Below are 13,257 nucleotides of genomic sequence, written 5' to 3'. Positions count from 1 at the left end.
ATATACATACAACAGACACAACACATACAGAACCACTATCATTTGTATGCAAATGGAAAACATTCATTTCAACATTACTGCATTTGTGTAACATTCACCAGCAGGTGAACCAAACCAAACCAAATAATAATTCAACACATGCTTGAGCATGATAAAAGCTGTTGGTTTGATGCTGTTCAGCTGTTTAACAAGTGTACATGTTTAATATGTTTTCTGAATAAAGATTTGCAGAAACTGTGTGTGAGTAACAATAATTTATCATTAAATAATACACACACTATCTTTACTGACCTAGTTGCCACTAGACACAACACAACCACACATTATATCTGTAGGAATACCAAGTATTTCACCACACGCAAAAGTGGACACACACACACACACACACACACACACACACACACACGGTAACCTTTGTAACTGACCTCCATGTTGCCCAGCAGTTAACCCCTTGTCTACTGAAGCTTGGTGAAAATTAGATCACTTAGTCATCACTTTTAAACTGCAGTGCCTACTTTTTGTGTGCATTCCAGTGATGAACATTGAACAAAGGTTATTTAAGGTCATGATGAAGAATCCAAATGAAGAATTCATGACTGACACCCTGACCTGAAAGGTCAGTCTTATCTCAGTGAGGATGACAGCCCTTCTTTACAGATCACAGCTGTCAACAGCAGTCGAGGGGTTAATTCAAGTCAGCGAATCAGAAAGGACTGCAATCCATGAGTGTTAATCATATAAATCATAAATCATAATTCATGAGCACTGTGAAAACGTGGTCACGGCACTGGTCAGTATGCGTGTTGATGTCAGGCAGACAAACAGGTCACACCCTGTGAATGCACTAGCAAGGAGTGAGATGTACATGTGAATACTGTGGAGTGATGGCCTAGAGGTAATACGCCCGCCTAGGAAGCAAGAAAAATCTGAGCGCGCTGGTTCGAATCACAGCTCAGTCACCAATATTTTCTCCCCCTCCACTAGGCCTTGAGTGGTGGTCTGGACACTAATCATTCGGATGAGATGATAAACTGAGGTCCCGTGTGCAGAATGCATTTATCACACGTAAAAGAACCCACGGCAACAAAAGGCTTGTCCCTGGCAAAATTCAGTGGAAAAATCCACTTCGATTGGAAAAACAGATAAAACTGCACGCAGGAAAAAATGCAAAAAAAAAGGGTGGCGCTGTCAGAGTAGCGACACGCTTTCCTTTGGGAGAGTGGCCCGAATTTCACACAGAGAAGTCTGTTGTGACAAAAAAGAGAAATACAATACAGTACAATACAATACAGTACAATAAATGCATGCTGCTCTTTCCCATGCTTCTGTACTTGTCATCCAAGGGACCCTGATAGACACAGAGAAAGAAGACCCCCTAAGCAACCAACCTCACATCCTCAGAAAACAAAACAAAAACACACACAAAAGAACAATGAAACAAATAAACCTCATCATCGTTACCATACTAACTGCTCAAAACAATTGTGTGAGACTCAGACAGACAGCCTCTCTATCACTCCCTCCAAATGGAAAAAAAAAACACCCTGACATCATCACCCTAAAGACTGCCAAAACACAGGTGCATACTGATAGATTACGGTCACAAACATGTGTACCAAAGAACCACTGTGCACTGCCTGAATCCGACGCTTCTGTTCACATCAAGTGGAATCTCACACATGACACTATGATACATCTGTAAGCCATCATCAACATCTGCCACTTCTCCATACAGCATTAAGAGCAAAAGCCTACAGATACTGTAAGTTCAGTTCAATGTTTGTTTGTCCAAGAGTATACTAACTCTCCAAATTTTTTTTCCTCCAAAACTGTATGCATACAAAAGCTCTTACTTCATCAACTTTCACCATTTCAGTTGAGAACAACACACAGCAGTGCTCCCTTTCTCTGCTCAGTCAACATCTGAACAGCAATGCATGATGCTTCCTCTGCTCAGTCAACATCTGAACAGCAATGCATGATGCTTTCTCTGCTCAATCAACATCTGAACAGCAATGCATGATGCTTTCTCTGCTCAGTCAACATCTGAACAGCAATGCATGATGCTTCCTCTGCTCAGTCAACATCTGAACAGCAATGCATGATGCTTTCTCTGCTCAGTCAACATCTGAACAGCAATGCATGATGCTTTCTCTGCTCAGTCAACATCTGAACAGCAATGCTTGATGATTCCTCTGCTCAGTCAACATCTGAACAGCAATGCTTGATGCTTTCTCTGCTCAGTCAACATCTGAACAGCAATGCATGATGCTTTCTCTGCTCAGTCAACATCTGAACAGCAATGCATGATGCTTTCTCTGCTCAGTCAACATCTGAACAGCAATGCTTGATGCTTTCTCTGCTCAATCAACATCTGAACAGCAATGCATGATGCTTTCTCTGCTCAGTCAACATCTGAACAGCAATGCTTGATGCTTTCTGTGCTCAGTCAACATCTGAACAGTAATGCATGATGATTCCTCTGCTCAATCAACATCTGAACAGCAATGCATGATGCTTTCTCTGCTCAGTCAACATCTGAACAGCAATGCATGATGTTTCTCTGCTCAGTCAACATCTGAACAGCAATGCATGATGATTCCTCTGCTCAGTCAACATCTGAACAGCAATGCATGATGCTTTCTCTGCTCAGTCAACATCTGAACAGCAATGCATGATGCTTTCTCTGCTCAGTCAACATCTGAACAGCAATGCATGATGCTTTCTCTGCTCAGTCAACATCTGAACAGCAATGCATCATGTTTCCTCTGCTCAGTCAACATCTGAACAGCAATGCATGATGCTTCCTCTGCTCAGTCAACATCTGAACAGCAATGCATGATGCTTTCTCTGCTCAGTCAACATCTGAACAGTAATGCATGATGATTCCTCTGCTCAATCAACATCTGAACAGCAATGCTTGATGCTTTCTCTGCTCAGTCAACATCTGAACAGCAATGCTTGATGCCTCCTCTGCTCAGTCAACATCTGAACAGCAATGCATGATGCTTTCTCTGCTCAGCCAACATCTGAACAGTAATGCATGATGCTTCCTCTGCTCAGTCAACATCTGAACAGCAATGCATCATGTTTCCTCTGCTCAGTCAACATCTGAACAGCAATGCATGATGCTTTCTCTGCTCAGCCAACATCTGAACAGTAATGCATGATGCTTTCTCTGCTCAGTCAACATCTGAACAGCAATGCATCATGTTTCCTCTGCTCAGTCAACATCTGAACAGCAATGCATGATGCTTCCTCTGCTCAGTCAACATCTGAACAGCAATGCATGATGCTTTCTCTGCTCAATCAAGATAACATCTCATCAGCAGTGCTCTCCAAGCTCAACGATCCTCTCGAAAGGAAACAGCATTCTTTATTTCTTTTCAGTCAAAATCGTGTCAATGAATTTTGTGCCAAACTCCTGTCCACTTTCTGCATATCCTGTCAATCACGAGCGTGTGTGCACCTGTCTCATAGTGCTTCCAGTGGAAGGACATGAAGACCTAAAGAGCATACATGTACACAACACTTCCCATCCGTGAGGCCTTTCAAGGCTGTCAGCGCTGTTCCCCTCTGAGGTACTTGTGTGGTTGTCCATTGGTCAGTGAGCTCAGCAGTGTGTGGGGAGGAGGGGGGGGAGGGTGACAGGGAGATAATTATTATTATTATTATTAATGACGAACACATTCAGTTCAGCAAGTCACTGTAAGGACACCTGGTCCATAAGAATATTATTTGCACACACACACACACACACACACACACACACACACACAGAGCAGATAATCACAAACACAGTTGCCAGTCCTACAGGAATGAAGGGCAAACAATCATCATCGCTACAAAAACCCAATGGTCCCTCACACTGAACAAAATATGCAAAGCTTTCCTTCAGAACAAAATATACATTCCTTCCACATGAACAAGATATACAACCCTTCCATGTGAACAAGATATATGTGCCTTCGATGTGAACAAAATACACATGCCCATTACATTGAAGCAAATATGCACGTGTTGAAGGAAATGTTCCCCCGTTACTGACCCATAATGTCACCCACACCCCACACAGCGTCTTGGACCCCGACTTGATGACCCCTCAGTGGAGTCTTTCACACGTGCAAAATTCTGCATAATTCACTGCGCTGTACCTCCACCTAAATGGCTGTGATTTATCTGCATCTCCTGTTGGCAAAATGAAAAAAACCTGATTGCATACCGTGAGTACTTTCTGTCTGGTAAATTACAAGTTCTGCCAGTTATCTGTGTTCTTCTGTTTGCTGAATAAGTGCCTCTGACGTTGTGGCATGCTCCCAGTGTTTGGTTTAATAAAAGGTTAAAGGTTGATGTCATCAGCCGACAATCACTCTTTTTTTTCTCTTTGAACTTGTTATTATGACTGAAAAGTTTGTTGTTGTTTTTTGTGTTTGTATTTGATTCATAATCAATGAGCTAATTCTTTTTTTTTGGTTTTAATTCAGATATTTCATGGTAAGATATGATAGAGCATTGTTTCTGTTTAATCTTTCATTGCAGAATTAACTTGAAACCTCATTAGTCTTACAAGTGCATAATGAAAACCTTCCAAGACTACAATTTGCAGACTCACAAAGAAGAAGAAAACAGATGCTTTTCACACAACGCAAATTCCCGTCACACACACATCCTTATATGATTCCAGGTCTTGAACTCCATTTGGAAGTCATCCATAGCCACCTCAGACAACAGAAGGACCCAGCGCTGCTATTTATTGGCCTCAAAGTCTACAGAGTCCAGGGAGTTGAGGCTGGCCGAGGTGGACAGAGCTTTCTGGGGCTTCCGCACATTCCAGTGGAGACAGTCGGCCAGCCCGTTGAACCAGTCTTCTATCTGATCGTGGGCACATATCGAAGGCACTGGGTAGGAGGCTGTTGTGATCCGGAGACTGGAACCACAAATCAACCATGAATATATATATATATATGTGTGTGTGTGTGTGTGTGTGTGTCTGTGTGTGTGTGTGTGTGTGTGTGTGTGTGTTTATTTATTTATTTAGATTTTTCAGATACTTCATTCCCAAGAAAAAGTACCTTAAACTTTCCCATGAAATTTGAAATCAAATACACACATTCACACACACAAACACACACACACACGCATGCATACACACATGCTCACACACACACGCACACACACACACACACACACACACAGAGGGAAAGAGGTCACACACAGAGAGTGAGAGATGGGAAGAGAGAAACAGGCAACATCCAAGGCAGACAAACAAAAAACAAAACAAAAAATCAATCAACATGGACAACAACAACAACAACAACAAAAAAGCCATGACCACCCTGCAGCCAGTCCCTAAAACCTGCCAAGGTTAAAGAACCCAGAGCAATGAACACTTGTGCCTACCTGCACCCCTGGCTCATCTCCTGTCGGTTACGACCATCGAAGGACACCATGGCACAGCCCCTGGCCTCTGGAGCTAAGGTCACCTGCACACCAGGTTACTGTCATGTTATTCTATTTTTGTTTAGCTTACGTTATTCATTTATCAATTTATTTACCCCATATTCGCCAATATTTCCTCTCCCTCCAATAGACCTCCAGTGGTGGTCTGGATGTTAGCCATCCACCCTGAGTGGTAGTCTGGACGCTAGTCATTCGCATGCACTAAGCACACGTAAAAGAACCCATGGCAACAAACCAGGTTACTTTCATGTTATTCTATTTTACTGTAGTTTATCCCATAGTCGTCAGTATCTTCTCCCCCTCAACTAGACCTTGAGTGGTAGTCTGGACGCTAGTCATTCAGATGAGATGATAAACCGAGGTCCTGTGTGCAGCATGCACTTAGCACACATAAAAGAACCCATGGCAACAAAAGGGTTGTCCCTGGCAAAATTCTGTAAAAAAAATCCACTTTGACAGATAAACAAATAAAATTGCATGCAGGAAAAAATATAAAAAATTGGGTGAGACTCTCAGCCTGAATTAGACACAGATAAATCTGTTATGACAAAAAGAGTGATACAATACAATACAATACAATGTTATCTATTCGTTTCTTTTTCTTTTCTTTTTCTTTTTTTGAGGGATGTCTTAGTGGTAATGTGTCCCATGCACACATCATGGAACATTATTTCATTTTGTTTTTATTTCTTTTCTTTTTTTTTCTTCTTTTTTTTTTTATCTATCTATTTCTTTCGATTGGGGTGATGTCCTTATGGTATCATGTCACATGCACACATCATTGGAACATTATCTTATTTTATTTCATTTTTAATTCTATTTTACTTTTTTTAATTATATATATATATATATATATATATATATTTCTGTTGGAGTGATGTCCTTGAGGTAACATGCCACATGTGTACCAGGTTACTGTAACATCTGTGGCAACATGTCCAACTTGGTAAAAAAAATGCCCACAGGTTCTAGTCCTCTGTGTGTGTGTGTGTGTGCGTGTGTGTGTGTGTGTGTGTGTGTGTGTGTGTGTGTGTAAATTGTGTGTGCGAGTGTGCAAGTTGTGTGTGTGTGTGTTCGTTCTTTAGTTTAGCGTCTTTTCACAATCTGTGATATTAGACGTTAAAGGGGGGGGGGGGGCATGGGGGGAGGAGAGGGGGGGGGCAGGGAAGAGGAAAACAGAAAAAAGGTAAACTAGAAAACTACCGTTAAATGCATAACTAACATGCAATTACATTTAACAGTAACAATTCAATAATAATAATGATAATAATCAGAAACCATTAACACAATTCTGAAGTGCATTAAAGGAATGTAGAAATAGGGCTATGAACTAATGCCTGTGAAAGTTCGACCATAAGAACCTCGTCAGAAATAACTTTACAAAAATCATCTGCAGAATCATTGTTCTCTTTGAAATACTTGGGCAAGAAGGTACGTAACTGCTGACAGTGAAACAAACAATGATGCAAGCTGAACTGCTTACCACAGATGCATGTAAAATTTTTACTATACTTTATCTTCAGCGCATCAAGTTTTATACGGAAGAAAGTAGAGGTTATTAATCTTGTATAGCAAGCTGATGGATTTGGTATCTTTTCTTTCATAATATTCTTAGGGAATAATGTTCCTTTATGTTTTAAAAACTTTAACTTCCATCGGTTATTAAATTGACCCCACGCTGATTTTTCTAACAAAGTGTATGCCTCTTTTACGGAAAGATGGACACGTATTTTTGTCGATTTTTCTGAATCTTGTGCACACACACACGCACACACACACACACACACAATTTGCACACACACACACACACACACCCACACACACACAATTTGCACACACAAACTTTGCACACACACACACACACACACACACACACACACACAAACACATACACACAAACTTTGCACACACACACACACACACACACACACACACACACATTCATAGCTAAAGATACACCCGGTAGATGGATGAAGAGATAAAGATGGGACAGGTATAGAAAGACAGATACTGAATACAGTGTGTGTGTAGGGGGGGAGGTGATGTAGAGTGTGTGTGCGTGTGTGTGTGTGTGTGTGTGTGTGTGTGTGTGTGTGCATGTTTCTATGTATGTGAATGTGTGGATGGGAGTGCATATCTGTGTGCATGTGTATTATGTGCATGTGTGTGTGTGTGCCTTTATGTGTGTGTGTGCCTTTATGTGTGTGTGTGTGTGTGTGTGTGTGTATCTGTGTATGTGTGTGCACATGCATGTGTGCATGTGTATGTATCTTTGTGTGCTCAACATCCTCTCTCTCTCTCTCTCTCCCCTTGTCTATTGACCCATTAATGTGTCCCCCACCCCAACCCTCACCAGATCCCATACATGTATACATGGAAGAGCTGACCTCAGGAAAACATACGCTAGGTTCCCGAACATAAAGGCATGAAAGGTGGGGGGGGGGGGGGATTTTTTTTTTTTTTTTTTTTTTCTGCTTACTGACCAGAGAGGTGCGTGTGTGTGTGCTGGCCTTCATGCTTCTCTGACCTTATTTTCCCTTCGATCAAGTCAGAGCAATGCTGATGGAGATCGTATCTGACCTGAACACCAGCCTACCAGTCATGCGTGAAATGGTGACCTCAGGCCCGTCGGGTCATTGATTGTGTCAAGGGTTGAGATCTCTCTCTGTGTCCGAGTTTTGAATGGTACTGGTGGGCAGGTTCGGGGTGGGGAGGGGGAGTGGGAGAGTGGAGTGGCTGAAGGGGACAACTGATTTGTGTGAAATGAAAAAGGAAAATGTGTGCGTGTGATGGGGATGGGGTTGTGTGTATGTGTGTGTGTGTGTATGTACTGGATGACTTGGCACAAGTTTTTGCATATTTTTACCTGTGTGTGTGTGTGTGTGTGTGTGTGTGTGTGTAAGAAAAAGAATAAGAATAACTTTATTATCTCCAACTGGAGAAATTTGGTCAGGTGCATTATCACAACATAGACAAGTAAACAACATGGGGACCATAACTGTAAAAGTCAACAACAGCTTTTACGAATATTACAAAGACACAAATGTAAAAAATATCACATACACCGTTTCACACATACATCCACACACTGCAGGTAATAACTGGTATTCTTAATGTAAAAACAGAAAGAATTAAGAAACACTATCTTAAATATAATTACTATAAGCATAGCCTACTATATTGCACATTGATGATAATAGACAGATAAGATAAGAATAAAGATAAATTGCGGTAAACCACAACCAGATAATCGGCACACACCCGCATCCGCCCCCCCACGTGTGTGTGTGTGTGTGTGTTCGTTCGTCTTCAGTTTAACGTCTTTCCACTTGAAGTGATATTAGACGGAAAAAAAAAAAAAAAAAAAAAAAAACGTGGGGGTAGGGGTTGTGGGAGGGGGTGGGGGTAAAAGTGTGTGTATGTGTGGAGGGTGAATAGGGAGAGACAACGCTAGGGAAAATGGAAACGTTATAAACACCAACATCAAACAACTATAACAAATGTCCTATTGGACTACGCAGCAAACCTTCTGCAACAGCAAATAACATATTGGAATTGTTAATAACACATTCAAAAGAACTTTTGGTGAAGTCTGGTAAAAAAACATTTTAGATTCTGACATTCGAATATTATATGGTTGCTAGATATATGTTCTCCACATATGCACCTAACATCTTTGCTGAACTTAGTTATAAAAGCGTTCAATTTTATCCTGGTTGATAATGTATGGATCTGCCTTAATCTTATTGAATTACTTTATGTATTTGACTGATTGATAGTTCCCGGTTGTTGAACATTAATTACACTATGGTTTAAAGTTTTGCCGTTTTCCTGGTATAATTCTGACTTTGTTCCACGATGTTTTTTCTAGTATTCGATAACCCTCTTGTACAGACAGAGGCACATAAAGTTCTATGGTTCCCTGTGTGTGTGTGTGTGTGTGTGCTCGCCCGTGCAGAAGTTTGTGTGTGTTGTCTCCACGTGTGTGTCCTCCTATCCAAAACCCTCCTCCCCGCTCCCATGCAGCGAGCAGACTGACCTTGATTTCGACGCCAGCGGGGACGACGATGGGTCTGAAGGAAAGGGAGTGCGGGCAGATGGGGGTGATGAGGATGCAGGGCACGTTGGGATGGATCATGGAGGCCCCGGCCGCCACACTGTAGGCCGTGCTGCCCGTGGGCGTGGAGATGATCAGACCTGCAAGGGACAGCATGGGATTCGAACACTGAACATGTGAAGTGGCAGCCTAAAGATCGGGAATTGATCATTGAACATGTGAAGTGGCAGCCTAGTGATCAGGAATTGATCATTGAACATGTGAAATGGCAGCCTAGTGATCAGGAATTGATCACTGAACATGTGAAGTGGCAGCCTAGTGATCAGGAATCAAACATCAAACGTGTGATGTGGTGACCTAGTGATAACACATCCACCAAAGTAAACATGAAACAGACTCCCTGACAATCACCTGGTATGCCAGAGAATCTTAGCGCACAGGTTCAAATCCCACACTCACAAGTTTTTTCTCCCCCTCCAATAGACCTTTAGTAGTAGTCTGGATGCTAGTCATTCGGATGAAAAGAAAAATTGAGGTCCCATGTGCAGCATGCACTCTGCACATGTTAAAGAACCAAAAGCACTTCATGCATGTAAAAGATCACACGGCAACAAAGAGAGTTGTCCCTGGCAAAATTCTGTAGAAAAAATCCACTCTGATAGCAAACACACCAGATCATTAAAACATATCATTACAACATGTTTTACTCTCCTCCGGTAGAGCAGCCTAAAATCCAAACAGAGAAATTGTCTGTGGCTAAATATGATGCAATACAACACATGTCAACCTGAAGTTCAGCAAGACAGTTCTGATGACACAAGTGAGGAGAAAAGGGAAAAGGCAAACCAGTGCTTACAATACACATAAGCAGTGTGAAAAGTTTTGACACTTTACCATTCTCTGTATGATTCACAGATAGAAAAAAAAAACACAAAAAAACCAGCAGTTGGAGTTAAGTATCTAAGAATGGTGATCTAAAACAGAAGACTGGACAAGCCCACGTAACAATGATAAAATTTTTTAAAATTCAAACACAACAAAAGCAAACGTTATCATTTTTGGCACAGAAAGCTGAAAACTTTAACCTGATCAGACGCTTAAATATTTTCAAAATGTCAGGTAAATTGTGCTCTGTTTGAAATCAGTTGAATTTTCAGTCACGCTTGCATACCAGGTATGTACACACTCTATCTCTTCACACGAAGTGTGTAAGCACTTGTATACGCACACACATGCATGCATTTGAGCATACACGGCATGCCTGTGCATTAAGTGTGTGAATGCCTGTGTGTGAGAAAGTAAGAGAAATAAGAAAGAATGAACACACATTCATACAATGTAAAATGCAAAGAAGAACAACAAAAAAGTTTCATAAAAAAAGAAAAAAAAAATTATGTTGCCTTACCATCTCCCAATACTGAGGTCACCAGGTGACCTTCAATATAGAGGTCAAGGTTACACAGATAAGAGGAAGGTCCTCTATCTATCACCACTTCATTGAGGACCTGAAAAAAAAAAAGAAACACACAACTCATATATATGCACACACACACACACACACACACACACACACACATACACACACACACACATATATACACACACACACAAACATGCACATGCATGCACACACATGCACACACATGCATGTGCACACAAACACACACACACACACACACACACACACACATACACACACGCATACACAATTAATCACATGCAAAATTAATCAGAACGGTTTAATAAAAAATAAAAAAAATGTTTTCTCTCTTCATCTTTTTAGGCATCGCCCATCAGTAATTTTGCAATATAAGACATTTGTCCCAAAAGGGACAGAGGTTGGCTGCATGCCCTTACACATGATACATGGACACACATACAAAACCATTCCCCTTCCCCTACCACAGCAATGTGTGACATCATCCCCTTTCACTTAAAATGGAAAGACATCAAATTGAAGACTGCAACTCCTAACCAAATCCGATACAACCTTAAGAGGAAATAAGTCAAATTGAAGACGACAGCTCCTCACATATATTCAATGTCACCTAAAGTGGTAAGACGTCACTTTATGTGGAAAGATGTCGAACAGAAAGACTACAGATTCTAACCCAGATCTAATATCTCCTCAAGTGGAAAGACGTCACCTTATGTGGAAAGACATCAAACAAAAAGGCCGCAGATCCTTACCCGTATCTAATATCACCTAAAGTGGAAACACGTCAGATTGAAGATGACAGTTCCTAACCTTCTTCTTCTTCTTCTTCTGCGTTCACTCGTATGCACACGAGTGGGCTTTTACGTGTATGACCGTTTTTACCCCGCCATGTAGGCAGCCATACTCCATTTTCGGGGGTGTGCATGCTGGGTATGTTCTTGTTTCCATAACCCACCGAACGCTGACATAGATTACAGGATCTTTAACGTGCGTATTTGATCTTCTGCTTGCATATACACACAAAGGGGGTTCAGGCACTAGCAGGTCTGCACATATGTTGACCTGGGAGATCGTAAAAATCTCCACCCTTTACCCACCAAGATGACACCTAAAGGCCTAAAGTGCAAAGACAACACCTAAAGACGACACCTAAAGGGCAAAGACAACACCTAAAATGTAAAGTACAAAGACGACACCTAACGATGACACCTAAAGTGCAAAGACGACACCTAAAATACAAAGATGACACCTAAAGTGCAAAGACACCAGACCTAAAGTACAAAGACGACACCTAAAGTGCAAAGACATCAGACCTAAAGTACAAAGACGACACCTAAAGTGCAAAGACATCAGACCTAAAGTGCAAAGATGACCCCTAAAGTGCAAAGACAACAAAAAGAAGACAACAGGCCCTCACCAGGACGTGTGTGGAGATGTTGCGCGAGTTCTTGTCGATGTTCTTGACGTGGGGGATGGGTGTGCTGGGGTCGTCCTTCGGTATGTGGTTCACCATCACACACTTCAGACGGTACCGCAGCAATAGGGGCGCTTGGCCTGTCACGTCCAAGTGTCTTGTTTTTATTTTGCTTTATTTTATTTTATGCTACTCTATTAATCATATAGCTGTTCATTTATTTGGGTTATTCGCTCGTGTGTTTATTTTTGTCTGTTTATTCATTCGTTATTTATTAAAGCATTTTTGGGTCACTGGTTCATTTCTGTCAGTTGACTGATTTATTCAACTGTTTATTTGATATCCATTCATTTATTCATTTTTCTATTTGTTTCTATGACTATTCGTCTCTTTACTTTTTATTTTTCTATTTGTCACTTGATAATTTTTTCTTTCATTCTTTCCTCTTTTTTTTTCTTTTTTTTAACTCACCATCACACACATTCCTTCACACTAACACACACACACACACACACACACACACACACACACACCACATACACACACACACAGACACACACACACACACACACACCACATACGCACACACACACCACATACACACACACACACACAAACACACACACAGACAGACACACACCACACACACACACACACACCACACACACACCACATACACACACACACACACCACATACACACACACACACACACACACACACACACACACACACACACACACCACACACAAGCACACACCACACACACGCACCACATACACACACACACACACACACACACACACACACACACACACACACACACACACACACCACACACACACACACACACACACACACACAGAGACACACACACACACACACCACA

At 41.4% G+C, this 13,257-nt stretch overlaps 1 protein-coding gene across 3 annotated transcripts in view; it reads right to left on the bottom strand.

Moving 5' to 3' along the window:
* Nucleotides 1-2,869: 2,869 nt before the first annotated feature.
* The window catches only part of LOC143287374 (NAD kinase-like), a 64,594-nt gene continuing 54,206 nt past the window's right edge, over nt 2,870-13,257 (bottom strand). For all 3 annotated transcript variants that reach the window (XM_076595340.1, XM_076595341.1, XM_076595342.1), the window contains 5 exons: nt 12,373-12,509; nt 10,923-11,022; nt 9,500-9,657; nt 5,401-5,483; nt 2,870-4,927 (listed from right to left, as the gene is read on the bottom strand). In XM_076595340.1, coding sequence (XP_076451455.1) covers nt 4,747-4,927; nt 5,401-5,483; nt 9,500-9,657; nt 10,923-11,022; nt 12,373-12,509 — 659 coding nt within the window. In that variant the 3' untranslated portion in view covers nt 2,870-4,746. The remainder of the gene's footprint in view (nt 4,928-5,400; nt 5,484-9,499; nt 9,658-10,922; nt 11,023-12,372; nt 12,510-13,257) is intronic.

This window comes from Babylonia areolata, chromosome 11, assembly GCF_041734735.1.
Source record: "Babylonia areolata isolate BAREFJ2019XMU chromosome 11, ASM4173473v1, whole genome shotgun sequence".
NCBI classification, from domain to species: domain Eukaryota; kingdom Metazoa; phylum Mollusca; class Gastropoda; order Neogastropoda; family Buccinidae; genus Babylonia; species Babylonia areolata.
This window is presented reverse-complemented; position numbering and strand designations above follow the sequence as displayed.